At 37.9% G+C, this 17654-nt stretch overlaps 1 protein-coding gene across 2 annotated transcripts in view; it reads right to left on the reverse strand.

The window, feature by feature from the left end:
* SVEP1 (sushi, von Willebrand factor type A, EGF and pentraxin domain containing 1) overlaps positions 1-17654 on the reverse strand; it is a 200418-nt gene that overhangs the window by 118520 nt on the left and 64244 nt on the right. For both annotated transcript variants that reach the window (XM_045469414.1, XM_045469413.1), the window contains exons 6-7: positions 11629-11808; positions 5454-5651 (exon numbers count right to left, since the gene is read on the reverse strand). In XM_045469414.1, the coding sequence (XP_045325370.1) occupies positions 5454-5651; positions 11629-11808 (378 nt within the window). The remainder of the gene's footprint in view (positions 1-5453; positions 5652-11628; positions 11809-17654) is intronic.

Below are 17654 nucleotides of genomic sequence, written 5' to 3' on the forward strand. Positions count from 1 at the left end.
TCCGTATGGTCAGCATAGAGTAGCCCCAATTGTCTAGCCCCAATGCGGGGCTACATCGCATGACCCATGCGATCATGACCTTAGCCAAAACCAAGTGACTGAGCCCTCAAGTGACTGAGCCCTCCAGGCACTCGTGACTCATTTTTTACACCGCAATTCCAGATTAATTTGGAATGTACAACTGCCTTCAGCATGGCTTATGAGGCCCTTCCTGAACTGAAACCTGCTGACCTCTTAGCTTCATCTCTTACGGTTCCCCTACTGGAACTCACTCTCCATGCTGGATAGTCTCATTCCCATGGAAACCCTGTGGTCTTTCCTGCACCTGAGCCTTTGCCCATGTTCTTCTCTGTGCCTGAGTCAGTGCCCTCTTCCTGTTTTACTTAGATAACTCCTATTTGTCTTTTAGCTCACAGATTAGACACAATCTCCTCAGGAAGTGCTCCCTCCAAAGGGGCCCCCACAGCCTTCTGTCCTTCCTGACCAGACAACTTGCCATCAGGAAACTGAGTTTCTCCTCCAACAGAATTCAAATTCTTTGAAGGCTAGGGTATCTCTTGTCCCATTGTGTTACACAGTTGCCTGGAACACACTAGAAGCCTGATAGATACTTTTTGAATGAAATAAAGAAACAATCAAAAAAACCTGGGGCACCCGGGTGGCTCATTTGGTTAAGCGTCCACTGTGGCTCAGGTCACGATCTTGCGGTTCGTGAGTTCGAGCCCTGCGTCGGACTCTGTGCTAACAGCCCAGAGCCTGCTTCTGATTCTGTGTCTCCCTCTCTGCCCCTCCCCTGCTTGCATTCTGTCTGTCTGTCTGTCTGTCTCTGTCTCTCTCTCTCTTTCAAGTATAAATAAATATTTTAAAAATTAACAAAAAAGAAACAAACAAAAACTAAATGTTGACTGTGGCAGGAAAGAACCACGCTTGAAAACAAGGCTGTCAAGTAGAATTAATTAGCAGTGCTAACATGTACTGTCAAAACAAGAAATTAAAGCCAATGTTATTTTTTGCAGTGTGAAACTCTATGGTACAAATACTGAGTTAGAGCTGGTAACATAAACATAATCCACATCAGTCACTGTAGAGCTAAATTCTGAATATATAATATAAAAAATCCCTTATTTTATGTTATGTTAAATTAGGTCTTCTGTAACTTGCAGGTGAATATATCCGAGTTGATACAATCTGTGTCTCTTCTTGTTTCTTTGAAACTTCATACAATTTATATTTTCTTTTTTTCCTGGAGGGAGCTTATCCTTGGACACTTTTTCCCCACAAATATGCATTAACATATTGACTCTGAAAATCTAAAAGAGTAGCTGACTTTTATTCATACTTGACTAATACTTTAACTGGATTTGGGATTGAAAGTTTATATCCATTTTCTTTCTGTATTCTTTGGACATTGCTGTATTTCCTTCTGGCATTTATAGCTGGAAATGAGAAGTATAATGTAAGTCTGGTTCTTGTTTCTTCTGTGCAATTTCTCTTTTCTCTCTGGAAACTCATTTAAGACTTTCTCGCTTGTTTTTGTGCCAATACCATACTGTCTTGATAATTACAGCTTTGTAGCAGAGGCTAAAGTCTGGGATTGTGATGCCTCCCACTTTGGTCTTCTTCACTACCACTTTGGCTACTTGGGGTCTTTTGTGGTTCCATACAAATTTTAGGATTGCTTGTTCTAGCTTCGAGAAGAATGCTGGTGCAATTTTGATTGGGATTGCATAGAATGTGTTTGTAGATTGCTTTGGGTAGTATTGACATTTTGACAATATTTATTCTTCCAACCCATGAGCACGGAATGTTTTCCCATTTCTTTTTATCTTCTTCAATTTCCCTCATAAGCTTTCTATAGTTTTCAGCATACAGATCTTGTACATCTTTGGTTAGATTTATTCCTAGGTATTTTATGCTTCTTGGTGCAATTGTGAATGGGATCAGTTTCTTTATTTGTCTTTCTGTTGCTTCATTATTAGTGTATAAGAATGCAACTGATTTCTGTACATTGATTTTGTATCCTGCGACTTTGCTGAATTCATGTATCAGTTCTAGCAGACTTTTTGTGGAGTCTATCGGATTTTCCATGTATAATATCATGTCATCTGCAAAAAATGAAAGCTTGACTTCATCTTTGCCGATTTTGATGCCTTTGATTTCCTTTTGTTGTCTAATTGCTGATGCTAGCACTTCCAACACTATGTTAAACAACAGCGGTGAGAGTGGACATCCCTGTTGTGTTCCTGATCTCAGGGGGAAAGCTCTCAGTTTTTCCTCATTGAGGATGATATTAGCTGTGGGCTTTTCATAAATGGCTTTTATGATGTTTAAGTATGTTCCTTCTATCTTGACTTTCTCGAGGGTTTTTTATTAAGAAAGGATGCTGAATTTTGTCAGATGCTTTTTCTGCATTGATTGACAGGATCATATGGTTCTTATCTTTTATTAACGTGATGTATCACATTGATTGGTTTGCGAGTATTGAACCAGCTGTGCAGCCCAGGAATGAATCCCACTTGATCATGGTGAATAATTCTCTTTATATGCTGTTGAATTCGATTTGCTAGTATCTTATTAAGAATTTTTGCATCCATATTTATCAGGGATATTGGCCTGTAGTTCTCTTTTTTTGCTGGGTCTCTGTCTGGTTTAGGAATCAAAGTAATGCTGGCTTCATAGAATGAGTCTGGAAGTTTTCCTTCCCTTTCTATTTTTTGGAACAGCTTGAGAAAGATAGGTATTACCTCTGCTTTAAATGTCTGGCAGAATTTCCCAGGAAAGCCACTGGTCCTGGACTCTTATTTGTTGGGAGATGTTTGTTAACTGACTCAATTTCTTCACCAGTTATGGGTCTGTTCAAATTTTCTATTTCTTCCCATTTGAGTTTTGGAAGCGTGTGGGTGTCTAGGAAACTGTCCATTTCTTTCAGGTTGTCCAGTTTGTTGGCATATACTTTTTCATAGTATTCCCTGATAATTGCTTATGTTTCTGAGGGATTGGTTGGGATAATTCCATTTTCATTCATGATTTTATCTATTTGGGTCCAATGGAATAGAACAGAGACTTCAAATTGGACCCACAAATGTATGGCCAACTAATCTTTGACAAATCAGGAAAGAATATCCAATGGAAAAAAGACAGTCTCTTTAACAAATGCTGCTGGGAGAGCTGGACAGTAAGAATGAAGGACAGAAGAATGAAACTAGACCACTTTCTTACACCATTCACAAAAATAAACTCAAAATGGATGAAGGACCTGAATGTGAGACAGGAAGCCATCAAAACCCTAGAGGAGAAAGCAGGGAAAAACCTCTCTGACCTCAGCTGCAGCATTTTCTTACTTGACACATCTCCAAAGGCAAGGGAATTAAAAGCAAAAATGAACTACTGGGACCTCCTCAAGATAAAAACCTTCTGCACTGCAAAGGAAACAATCAATAAAATGAAAAGGCAACCAACGGAATGGGAAAAGATATTTGCAAATGACATATCGGACAAAGGGCTAGTATCCAAAATCTATAAAGAACTCATCAAACTCCACACAAATAAAAACAAATAATCCAGTGAAGAAATGGGAAGAAGACATGAATAGACACTTTTCTAAAGAAGACATCCAGATGGCCAACAGGCACATGAAAAGATGCTCAACGTCACTCTTCATCAGGGAAATACAAATCAAAACCACACTGAGATATCACCTCACGCCAGTCACAGTGGCTAAAATGAACAAATCAGGAGACTATAGATGCTGGAAAGGATGTGGAGAAACAGAAACCCTCTTGCACTGTTGGTGGGAATGCAAACTTGTAGAGCCACTCTGGAAAACAATGTGGAGGTTCCTCAAAAAATTAAAAATACATCTACCTTATGACCCTGCAATAGCACCTCTAGGAATTTACCCAAGGGATACAGGAGTACTGATGCATAGGGGCACTTGTACCCCAATGTTTACAGCAGCACTCTCAACAACAGCCAAACTATGGAAAAAGCCTAAATGTCCATCAACTGACAAACGGATAAAGAAGATGTGGTTTATATACACAATGGAATACTACGCGGCAATGAAAAGGAATGAAATCTGGCCATTTGTAGCAACGTGGATGGAACTGGAGAGTGTTATGCTAAGTGAAATAAGTCAGGCATAGAAAGACAGGTACCATATTTTTTTACTCACATGTGGATCCTGAGAAACTTAACAGAAGACCACGGGGGAGGAGATGGGGGGAAAAGTTACAGAGAGAAAAGGAGGCAAATCATAAGAGACTCTTAAATACTGAGAACAAAGTGAGGGTTGATAGGGGGTGAGGGGGAGGGGAAAGTGGGTGATGGGCATTGAGGAGGGCACCTGCTGGGATGAGCACTGGGTGTTGTATGGAAACCAATTTGACAATAAATTATACATATATACATATATATATATCTACTTTATATGTATATCTATACATATGTATGTATATGTGCATACACACACACACACACACACACACATATATATATATATATATATATATATATATATATATATATATATATATATAACTTTCTTGTTAAACTCTGAAACTCAGAAATTTCACCAGTAGTGAAAATATGCTGCCGTCCTGGGCTATGATTGATCTCAAGTTTAGCCCAGAGAAACTTCCTTCTGCTGGTAGGAAAGTTTTTCTCCTCCATCGACTCCTCTCTCTGCTTCTGGAACTTGTTAGTAAATGGATACCGGGTTTTTAAAAATCTATCACTGGTATCTCTTAACTTCCATCTTTTTAGTTTGATCCATTGGGATATTCAAGTTCGTTGTGTATTATTTCTCCGTTCTGAGGGAACTCTCAGTTTGGTTCTTCAAATTGCTAATACTGTTTTCAACAATATCCACTCCACTTTATTTATCCTTCTCTTAGAGATATTTATGATGTTTTTACTTCTAAGAACTCTTTCTTGTTTTTAAAACCCCCTTTTATGTAGCAGCCTATTCTTGCTGCCAGTCAGATGGCAATATTCTATGAAAGTAATGGGATGCTCATGTCTCTTTAATTTTTTTTAATTAAATTTTAATTTTTATTTAAATATTTAAATAAATTTTTTTTTATTTTTTTAATTTTTTTATTTTTTATTTTTTATTTTTATTATTTATTTTATTTTATTTATTTATTTTATTTAAATATTTAAATAAAATGTTTTTTATTTTTAAATTAAATTTTTTAAATTAAACCTGATTTCCAGCTTGAACATTATCCTTATTTTTCTATTTCTTCTGTCATTGCCTGGCATATTATAATTGGATTCTGTAAATCCATCATTTTGAAACAGAAACCCTCATAGATCATATTAGGATAATACCCACCACTGTATCATGGGTTTGCAGCAAAAGCTGCAACGAGGCACAGCCCCGCACTGTACCAGTATATCATTATATAGGAATCTGGTTTTCAGCCCGATGGATGAATGATGGGACCTACCTTTACAAACAGCTGTCTGAACTCTGGCACTCCACTTTCCAGAGGTGGTACATCTCATTTCTTCTCTGACGCCTGATAAAATGAATCCTCTGCGGCAACTTAGTTGACAAATCGCCCCAGGTCTGGCAGGCTGCTTGCCACAGCTGGCCGGGAAGATGATGACACCTTTGGGCTTCTGAAACGTGGGGCAGTGGCGCTCTATTGTAGGGAAATGAAAGAGTGTTACTTGCATTTCCACAAATTTCAAGAAAAATACAATTGTGCTGCCTTGGAACTGATGTAAGTCACTAAACGGTATCTGTTGATGACACTGAACCTATGATAGATTATAAACAACGCTAAACTGTTCTCTCTCTGGTTATCTCATGTTATTTTCCCAGTGCATCAACACCTAGAAAAACTTCTTATATTTTAATTAATGCCAACTGTGACTGTTATCACTTTCAGTTTGTGGAACATTTAAGGTTCTGAAGTATGAAAGGAGTAAACAGAGTTCCGCGTTCATGGATTAAGCAAAATATTCAGCAGTCTCCATTTTATGAGTTTTTATTGGTTCCATCTTTATTTAAGTGGGCACATTATGAGAAAAGTTTTTATTCCCTCCCTCAAATCACTGTGTCATAATCGGGGCCCTGACCCTTAATGTTATCTTTGGAATCAATGAAGAATAACAAATGAAGGGGGCAGAATGCAAACAAAATGGAAAACCAAGACTAAGACCTAATGTAGGGTGTGTGTGTGTGTGTGTGTGTGTGTGTGTGTGTGTGTGTGTGTGTCTGCCCATATGCACATTTATTTGTTGTAGGAATGGTTCTCCCGGCAGCAGTGCTAACATCTTTAGTTTGCATCTCCCATGTAATAATTGCTAACATGTATATACTATGATACTATGTGCTGGTCATTGTTCTAAGTGCTTTACAAGCATCGACTCATTCAATCCTATGCACTAAGGGGTACTGTTACCATTCCCATTTACAAACAAGAGTCCCAAGGCACAACTATGGGGAAGTTACCCACAGTCTACATTCTTGAGGTCACCCCGCAGCTAAGTGGCAGACTCTCTGTGCCCCTAAACACTTCACCACCAGGCCTCCTCCCTGAAATTTCTTTTAACCGTCTGTGCCGGCAAATGCAATTGTTCCTGAGAAATTGGTTTCTTCCTTTTATTTTCGCCCAGTATGTGCCAAATGACTGCCCAGCCTTGCTGTTCCGCTGTGATGAAGAGCAAAACACAGAGCCAAATTTGCGGTTCAAATGTAATGACTACGTGGGGCTCAATATACCTTATTTATGGATGGCTCTTCATAAATTAAGAAAATTATTCTTTTGGCTGTGATAATTGTTGAAGATTTTGTTCCCTGTTAATATTCTCTTTTTTATTGTTTGCTTACGGTATTTGGGGTAAACATGTCTTTAATTATTTATATAGTCTAATCTGCTGATTTTATGTCTGCTGCTTTTATACTTAAGTCCTGAAATTGGCTAACGCTCACCTATTTTAACTATACTGTCTTCTAATTTTTAACGGTTTTATTTTTTTCTTTATATTTTAATATCTAGGAAGAATTAATGTCAGTGTCTAGTATGAATTAAAGACATACGAGAAATTCATTTTGTTTCATTTGTTTTTCCCAAAGAGCCAGCCAATTTTTCTATATTATAAATTGAATAAATCTTTTCTTCGCAACTGACCTGTGATGCTTCCTTAGTAATACATGAAACTCGTAAGTTTCAGGATCTATTCAATCATCTTGATCTATATGGCAGTACTTGCAAAACTCTTCATTTTTGTATTTTCAGTATATATTTTAAAACCCTGTAGGAGCTACTTTCTCTTTACTATTCTTTATTACTCTTCCCTTTTCAATCTTATTTTCGTGATTCTTGCCTACATATTCTTCCAGATAAGCTCTAGGATCACTTCCTAATTCCAAAAGAGGGTCAAAAAGAAAAAGCTTTGTTGGGACATTAAATGAGATTGCCTTTTACCTATACATATATTTAGAGAGAACTTTCATTTTGATACAATTTTATTAAAATATTAAGGTATGTTTTTTGCTTCTCAGTAACATTTTCTAGTTTGTGCGACACAGGTTCCATGCACTGCTGTTTAAGATTATTCTTACATATTTTATATTTTCCACAAATCTTTTGAATGTGATTTTTCACTACATATTCTGCTTATCACTGTACATGGAAAAGTTCTTTATTTGGTATTCTTATGACTTTAGTGAACTCTCAACTCTCTTAGTAGATTCATTCAATTTTAAGACATGTAATCTACAAATGATGATGGTTTTAAATCCCCAAAGCTCTAATCTTAAGATTTATTACACGTGCTCCAGCTTTTTTTTTTTTTTTTAATTTTTTTTTTTTCAACGTTTATTTATTTTTGGGACAGTTAGAGACAGAGCATGAACAGGGGAGGGGCAGAGAGAGAGGGAGACACAGAATCGGAAACAGGATCCAGGCTTTGAGCCATCAGCCCAGAGCCCGACGCGGGGCTCGAACTCACGGACCGCGAGATCGTGACCTGGCTGAAGTCGGACGCCCAACCGACTGCGCCACCCAGGCGCCCCACACGTGCTCCAGCTTTGAGAACAATACTAAACAATGGATGATTCTGAGCCAGCACCCTTTTCTCTTCCCAGATTTAATAAGACTGCCTATATTGTTCCATAAGTGGCTGGGGGTTTAAGGACATCTTTTTTGTTACGTCAGTTATCAACAAGAGTTCCTCAGAATTGTATTGAAAATGTGATTTAAACGATGATGAATGGCATTTTTATCTTCTACCAAGCAGCCATGTGAATTTTTCCTATTTGTTATGGTGAAGTAATTTATTATGTTGATAGATTATATCTTATTTTAAGCCCTTCTGCATTCCTGGGATAAACCCCACTTGTTTGACAGGCTATTCTTTCAGATATGGATTGGTAGCATATTTGCTGTCATAGTTTATTACCTGTTTGTTGGTAATAGCTATTGGGTTGCCAACAAAATAACATTATTTTATTTGTTAATATAACCTGTTTAGCTTCCCATTACTTGGGCCAAATTATACAGCACAGAGTTACTGTTTCTGAAAAGTCTGGAAGAGTTTCATTGGTCCCTCAGTCATTTTTGGAGAATTAAAACTCTGATAACATTTTCCACTTATGACTAATTATACACTTGCATTTCTACTTTTTCTTGATTCATTTCAAAACTTTCCTTTTCATAGAAAATCATACATAAAATATCAACGATTTTTATTTTATGTGCACATATTTATGTATGATGTTTTATTATTCCTTGAAAAACCTCTGGCCTCTTATATTCTTTGTTAGAGCTTCTTAGAATAATTTTACTTTTGCATTTTTCTTACTTATACTTTAAAAATCCATTATTTTATTCAAAGATTTCCCTCTTACTCGCTCTATGGCATCCCATCTCCCTTTATAGCTCATTTTCCTTTACTTAAACATTAGTATGTATTTCTTTCAACTTCTGTTGCAATCTTTCTTTTCCTAACTTTTGAATTTAATGTTTAACTGTTTCCACTTCCCTGATTAACAATGAAAGGATTTCTAACTATAAAATTACATCAGTGTGTAATTTAGCCCATATCTCGTAACTCTGGTTTTAGAAATTTCTCATTTTTTATTTTCTAAAAATTGTATTTTTAAATTTCTCCTTTATCCATTTAATTCACTTCCTTTATGACTCTTGGTATTGGAGTCTATACACTTTTGTGTTTTTGTCTAGTTTCATACTTTAGAAAATGTTAAGGACAATCATTAATAACATTGACGTGGTTGTGTGGGTTTCAAGTAACCTTTCTTTTTCACTGTTTGCCTTTTAGTGATGTAAAGAATTCATTTGAAGAGTTACTGTTTAATATTTAAATCTTTATGTATTTAAATATTTATGTATTCAAATCTATTCTTTTTTCCTTTTATTCTTAAGAAATTCTTCTCCATTAAAAATTCAGATTGTCTTTTATTCTTAGAAAGTTCCCCTTCATAAAAATCTGTACCTTTTCTTACATTTCACCCCTTAACTTGCCCAATTTAACTAATTAACTTAATTTAGTGATTTTTTTTGTGGGTGTGTAGTGAGAGTCAAGACTAATTTTTAGATAAACTTTTTCCCCATTGATTTCTGAAATTTCCTTTACCAAGTGCTATATTCTTCTATAAACTAATGTTTGTTTCTGTACCATATTTAGTCATGTGTAGCTCCATTGTTCTGTGCATTCTTGTACCATTAATGTGCTATTTTAGTTACTGTGGGTGCACAATCTGTTTTATGATGGCGAGAATAAGTTCTCCCTCATTTTACCTCATGTTCAAAATTTTTGTTTTGTACCTGTCTATTCTTCAACACACATCCTATTCATTTATATCAATTTTTTAAAAATCAGAATTATCATAGTAATTACGGTTGTTGTCAGAATTTGGAGGCTACAGTGAGTGGTTCTCCAATAAACTGTAAAAAGTGATGCAATCTCCCTTTGATGGTTACATAAATCACCAAGATTTGCATATGCTTTAAATCATTACAGAAATGCACACAATGATTTTTAAAAGAACTGAGAATAGGAAAACCTTATTAGATGCATTATTTTTTTTTAAGTTTTATTTTATTTACTTTTGAGAGAGAGAGAGAGAGCACACAAGTCAGGGAGGGGCAGAGAGAGAGAGGGAGAGACAGAATCCCAGGCAGGCTCTGTGCTGTCAGTGCAGAGCCCAACTCTGAGCTTGACCTCACCAACCCTAAGATCATAAGCTAAGCAGAAATGCAGAGTCTGATGCTTAAGTAACTGAGCCACCCAGGCACCCCTGTATTACTATTTTTAAAAAAAGATTGGGTCCCTCAGAAGAGGAGTTGATCAGCCATGGAAGCAGGGTAAGAGGTGATTCTTGGGAGTAAACATTTGTACTTACATAGAAAATCTAGTGTAAGGAGACAACATCCCAACTAAAGAAGTTCATTGACATTTATTGTGCCATCGTAAAGGCACCTTTCTATGATGGAAGACCCATCATTTTTACCTCATTTAATTCTGTGGAATATCTGAAGGGCTATCTCCCTTTGTCTGGGTTTCATACAAACTAAGTGTATTCTTGACTTGGGTGTCCTTGCAGTTTCTGTCTACAAGGAAATACAACGTATTCCAGGCCTAAGTCTCACAATATCCATAATAGTAGGCATCTCATTGTTAATGAATTGAATTTTTGCTTAATAGTGAATTTCATTTGCCCATCCAGGAGAGATTAATCTCTTCTCAGTTTGATAATATCAGTTTTTCTTAGCTTAAACAGTGAGAGTCAACTTTTGGACTGTTAAATGAATCCCCCCATACCCTGTAAGCTCAACAACCTTCCTGGTGATACCTTCATCAACCACGGATCGAGTACTAGATTATACTAGAACAAACCTGTAAATCAATTTGGAAGGAAATGACAGATTCATAGTAGCTCGTTTTCCCATCTTGGGTCCTGGCATATTTCAATTTATTCCTTACATATAGTTCTTCTTTTTCCTTTTTTGGAAGTTGCTTATTTAATTATCTACCTGCCAAGCTCTGCATACTACATCTGACATTTTATAAGGATTCTCATCATCATCATCATCATCATTATCGTTATCATTTGTATTTACAGTGTATAAGGAGCAGCAAACTGGAAAGATTCCTGAATTTATTCATTCTGGACCTGATTTCAGTAGTGAGATGTCACAACTCTTCGAGAAGGACAAGGCAAAAAAATCTTCTGATGAAATAGAATATTATGGTCTATCCTAAGGTTCACTGGTTCGTAATTTTGTCCTTTTATCAACAAGGTAAAAGTAACTTCTGTTTAACAAAGCAAGGGAATCACACGGAATTTGGTCTTTAAAACATCCATCCAAATTGGCCCCAGTTACAAAAACATCATCACCATTTCAAGCTGTAAACTTCAGTGACTCGGATAATGGGATTCTGGTGTCTTTTTATCAGTGGAGAAGAATAAAACTGCACACTCGTTTATGTACCTGTATACCTGTGTCTCCGTGCATCTGTATACATGGATGTGGATTTATATTCATTATGAATCAACTTCACAGAAGTTCTAGGCCTTCACAGAAGAAAGGAGAAATCAGAGAGCAAGAGAAATAAATCACCAAACGCACCATGCCTTCCATGACTTACCCACACACCGAGGTTCTAGACCATCCCACTGGGTGTTAGCTTGACAAGTAAGCTTAGCACTTCCTTCTAATCTGTACCCTTCATCACAGGTAACCAAACACACTGTCTTGTAGGACATTTCCTTGGTAGAACAGCTGATGCGGCCATGTTTGGGTTGGCGAAGATGGGGGCATGTTCGTACTATATAAAATAAAAAACATTGGGTCACATTTTACTAAATAAAGACAAAAATAGTAAGTTTAACAACGTCTACACATTGCAAGCAAGAATATAACTTTTCTTAAAATGGCAAATAGTAAATAGCACATCATTATGTTTTGAGTTAGTATGGGACAACTGAAGGCATGTGTTTCATCAAATGCATTGCCCTAGTAAGATCCCGGCACTCAACCTCCTGCCCATAAGTGGGAAACTTAACCTGTTTAAGGAGTCTGGTCCTAGATGGACGATGATACCTGTAGATTGGAGGTGGCTGACAAAGGGAGGGATCTTCAACCTTCAGCTGGGCCTCTGCTGAGCTTTTTCAGGCTACATTCCAACAAAAAGAGGACGTCTTTTCCAGGACAGGGATTCAGGTTCACGATTAACTCAATTCTCAGATCTCATGGGTACATCCTGGGCTTTTAATGACCCCAGCCTCTGTAATCTTCAATTTCAGTATCCTACTCCTTGACTGTAACTCTGCTCCTTTTGGCTTTTTCACTCCTTTCTTCCAAGACACTTGCTGCAAACTCTACTTCATGATGCTAATCTTGACTTACGCGCTAACGTTGTTTTGTTTGTGTGTTTTGCTGCTTTGGCAAAGAGTGCCAGTTGTGCACCCGATAACATTCTTCCCAGTTCTATTCAGCACCAAATATGCACAGTTAGAAGGTAACAACTGCCCACCTCCATCACAATGATTGACAGCCAATGAAATATAAGCTGCAGTTGTGCGGGATTTCTGGAAAAGCTTTTTAATGGTGACCCTTTCAATTGAGAGAGTACTTTTTGCCTTCCCCTCTTCCTCCTTTGTTGTCCTGAAATATGGACATGAGGGATGGTACCCCAGCATATTATCGTCTAAGTACGAGATACTACTATAGAATAACTATCAAGTACTAAGAGGGTACAGCAAAAAAAAAAAAAAATTAAAGAAGCCTGGGTCTCTGATGATAATGGAGCTATCATACCAGCTTCTCATTTTCTTTTAGATGAGAGAAAAGTAAACTCTTAATTGCTTTAAGACATTGTTATTTGGGTCTTTGAAATAGCAGCAGCTGTACACAATTCCTAATTTCCTGTGCATCCATTCACTCCTCCTTTGCTACTTTCCTAGGGAAAGGTTTCTCCCCTCTTTCAGCTCATGGGATTTGTGTGTGCTCCAGCCCTGCTCAGAGGTAGAGCATGTGACTTAGGATCACATTTCCCTGGGCTCAGAAGTGAGCAGGTACAACTGGTGACATGATCCTTTTTTCTAGCAACTTCAAAACCACCCTGAGAGAGTAGCCAAGGGGTATTTACTAACCCCTCAATGCTGGAAATGCCCCTGTGCCTCAGTCAGCCTCAACACCACCAGCAGAAGTCCCACGGGGTGTCCAGAGACATATGCCTTTTCCTAGTACTGCAAATTCTAACTTGATGGCTTCAACACTACATCAGAGAAGCTACGAGAGAGTACTCATGCTGATTCTGCCTCTACAGGTCCCCAAATGGAATCTGTGCTCTGAGCTCTCCTGGCAAGATTTTCCTCACTGCCCAGCCCACCAAAATCCCATAATGTGTTTTAGGGTCTCTCTCAATTAATCCCATGATGCCCTATATTTCTGTTTCTGACAATCTCATAGGAAGCCCAAGGCTCCAAAGTTATCCCTCATCTATCAGGGTCATCCTCATATACGTCTAATCCAAATCTAACTCACAAACTCTGGCACCTGCCCTCTGGAATACACAATCAGTCTTCAATAAATCCCCTCATAACCTAAACTTCACTTGTGAACTTTTCTCTCACTTTCTTATCTTAATCAGAATCCAATGGTCTCTTATAGACAAGGCCTGGAGAAAAAGATGTCCTCTTTGTTCCTTGTGCCTTCCCAGATTATTCTCTCTTCCTCCTCCCTTCTCTGTAAAACCTTTTAGCTCCCACGAAGTGTCAAAGTGTCATATTAAATATTCAACATCTTTCTCCCCCCAACTGTCTGCTGACCTCCGGGCCACTTCTCATTCTTTGAAGATTTTATTCTGTCTCTGTCTCTATCTGTCTCTGTCTCTCTCTCTCAGACACACACACACACACACACACACACACACACACACACACACACATTGATAATTTCATTGTCTGTGTAGATGATCATTCCAGTATTGTGGGGTCATATTCTTCACCTCCTTTCCTGCAATAACCAAATCCTTCACCTATTTCATTGCCTTATCCTCTAGACCGTGCCATCACCAAGCTAACATCCCACCCTCTGACAACAACCTCCTGTCTTCTTGGATCACTCGCTGAAGGGCTTCAACTCCATCAGTTTCTGTACCCTACTGGGCTCTCCAATATGTTGTGTGTTCTGTAGATAAAATCATCTCTAAAGAATTTATACTCTCTCTACTTCTTTTTCTCCAGTTCTAGCTTAAACCCACTCCCTTCAGATTTCCAATCAGGGGAAGGAGGGCAAGGGAAAAGGAGAAAGGAAATGGGAGGATAAGAAGAGAGAAGACAGGGAAGAGAAGGGGAGGAGAAGGTAGGTATAAGAGAAGGAGGGGAGGAGAGAAGGGGAAAGGGGATACGAAGGACAGTGTAGAGGAGGGAGAGGAAGCTGAAAAATAGGGAGGAGAAGGCAAGGTAGGAAGAAGGGAAAGGGGAAGAAAGAGGGAGCGGGGAGGCTGTCCAGCCCCGTGGAAATTTGTCCTGTCAGACAGCATGTACATCCCTGTCATAAACAGAAATACAGACAGGAATAGAGGGTGAATTTCTGTTAGATATGTCAAAGGATGGTCACATAAACTCATGTGCTCACAGATAAAATCCTACAAGCATCAGGAATAGCACAAAAAAATAACCCCTACAGAAGAACAAAGTTCTACTATCAACAATAGCACTTCTGCAACACTAAAGGCCCGAAGACAACATAGCAATCTCTAAATATTTTTGAACAAAATCATTTGGGACTCAGAATGTTTTGGAGGACTCTGGGTAGGATGCATTTTTCTTTCTTCCACATTTCTGTATTTGCCAGTTTTTCATATCAAGCATATATTTATGAGGAAAGCTTAACTTTATAATAATAGGAAATGAAGTTGGGGCAAAACATTCAGTGCATATTCAACTGAAGTCACCGCCTGGCAGGATCTATTCTGAAGGAACCCATTCAAATGATATTAGTCGGCAGAGCATAAATATTGGGTGCATTAAATATATATTTAGGATTGATCATTCTTAGAGAAAAGACAAAAATCAAATTAGAAGTTAAACCATAAGCCTTTGCCTTTCAATCCCTGAGATGGCTTGGATCGAAATCAACTACTAATGACAAATGAGTAGACACATTTTGCCTTTCACATCTTGATTTTTACTGAATGTGCCCATCATGTAAGTAGAATCATTGCTGAGTGCATCAAGGGCATAGAAATATTTTGCCTTCCACAGTTTGGTTTTTACTCAGTGTGACCACCATATGTAACACAAAGCCAAGTGCCACGTGGAATTAAAAGGTAAGATAAATCCCTATGATCAAAATGTATAAAATCTGGAAAGCCATATCTTAAACAACTGCTTTTAGATTTAAAACACTGATGAAATCACTCCAGCTTTCCCACTAAAATGAAATGGATTCGCAACATCTCTCAAGAGTACTGATAGTAAATTAGAGCTGGTGTTTCATACACATACAAATTATATTGCTTCTCAAATGTTGCTTTCAATAAACTTGATTGCTCCTCTGAGAAAACAAAGCATATGCAAGGATTCCTAGTTAGCCCTTAAACATTTTATACTCCTTTTCAACCAGGAATGACCATGTATTATCATTCTTAATAGGAACATGTTTATTTATTAGTTTCAATAAAATTTTTTTTTTATTTCAACAAGCTGACAAATTGTGCAATAAACATTTCTTGATTCACATTCATGTCAAAGCAACCTTAAATGCTCATTTGGTCTTTTTAGAAAATAGCAATCGTTTCAAGAATACAGTCTACTAAGAAGTAGACACTGTGAGACCTGCTCTGGTTCTCATTTTAAAGACTAATTAGATTTCCACCCATATAAATAATTCCTGTCAAACCCAAATTGTGATAGCATCTATACTGAAAATAAAATAAATCTGATATTAAGTGTAGGATCCTTATTGTTGTGTGAGCCATTTTCTGAGGAAACCTATCGCAAAATTTAATTTACTGTGATGTTGTGGCTTAGTTATCATTAGGAAACCACAAAAAAAACCCTTCCTAGTTTAGCAATAAATGTATAATTCAGAGAAAACTGAACAAAAAGTATAAATGCTTTATGATGAGTACAGAGGAGGAAGAAGGCTCAAGCCTATTAAGTATTACTTACCACTATAAAACATTAATGATGCAAAATGAAATTTGTAAAAGGCTTTACATTTTAAACTGCTCTTTCATTTCTGTCTCGATTTCAGGAAGATTTGCAAGAAAGAGATGACATAACTAAAACGATTCTGTTCGTACCATTAGATTTCACCTGGAAATGTAAAATACAACTTTCTCCAGTTATCCGCCCTGAAACAGAAGTGAATCCCAATGCAGCTGTCATATTTCATTGAATGCCAGATGCCCCATTTGTGAGGCACACCATTATTTTATGTGCCGCTAATAAAGAAACAGTAATATCTATGAAAGGATTTCATGCCACTGACTTTAAGGTACATCTGAGTTTTTAGAGACGTTAAAATATGGGGGAAAGTGTTTTATAATTAATGAAATATGGTATATATTTTCAAAGAGCAATATCTCAAGTAATTAAAGTCACAAATGATGCGCCAGAGTTAGGGAGTAGATATCTTCATTCGGGACAGCTTTGTACACTGGTAAGTTACGTGGTAGCTTTGGGAATGAAACCAACGGGATCTTTTAATCTTTGATTAACATTGTTTTGTTTACATTGGAATGTCAACTGAAATCACATAAATAAGAACAAGAATGCTCTTTAACAATGTGAATGCATAATGGGAAGTGACGCAGTCCGACCATCAGTATATCTATTTATCAATGGACTTACCAATACATCTATTGATCAAGTTCTTGATCATTCACCAGAGGTATAACTAAGGGTTGAGAAGAAAAGATACATTCTGTGCTCATAAAGAACTCAGTCTAGCAGAGGCGACAGACAAGCTGATTAATAAAAGTTAAGTGTGTTGGTTTGTATTATATCGAGTTGGTTAAGCTGGGAAACAAGCTGTCAGACTCCCCTTACTATAGGCCAGGCTAGGGTTGGTCAGAAGAAGAACGTGCCCTGGATTTTGGAAAGCAGCCTGGGCCACTGTAGCCAGACACAGTGATGGACAAATGTAGACATGTCCCACGTATCCCAGCTTGTCTTTGCTTGCCTCTATTCCATGTCCCAATTGTTGACTGTGTTGGCCTGAGGAAGCCCCCAGCTTGCTGCCAGGCTCTTGGCTGTGGAACCATGGAAACCTTCTCTAAGACCTCTCAACGCATTTCTCCTTTTCAGTTCCACCCCAGCAGCAGGGCAGGCTTGGTCTCACAGACTGAGTTGGTAGAAACACCTCTGATGCTCCAACTTCTCTTCTAGATCTTCAGTTTGCCTTCAGCTCCTTCCAAAGTTGCATAAGGTCCAATTCCTAAAATAAATCCCTTATCCCATGACACTCATGGTCACTGTGCCTCCTTGACTGACCCTGACACACAGAGCACAAGCTCTAGAATGAGGGGAGAACGGATGCGTGGACACATGTACAGAGGTTGAGGTCATCCCATCCAGGCTGAGAAGTCTGATGACAGCAGAGGGTTTATATAGAGAGACAAAGAGCAAATTCAGGGCCATCAGGCACTCAAAGCTGTGG

Source organism: Leopardus geoffroyi, chromosome D4 (assembly GCF_018350155.1).
Source record: "Leopardus geoffroyi isolate Oge1 chromosome D4, O.geoffroyi_Oge1_pat1.0, whole genome shotgun sequence".
NCBI lineage: Eukaryota > Metazoa > Chordata > Mammalia > Carnivora > Felidae > Leopardus > Leopardus geoffroyi.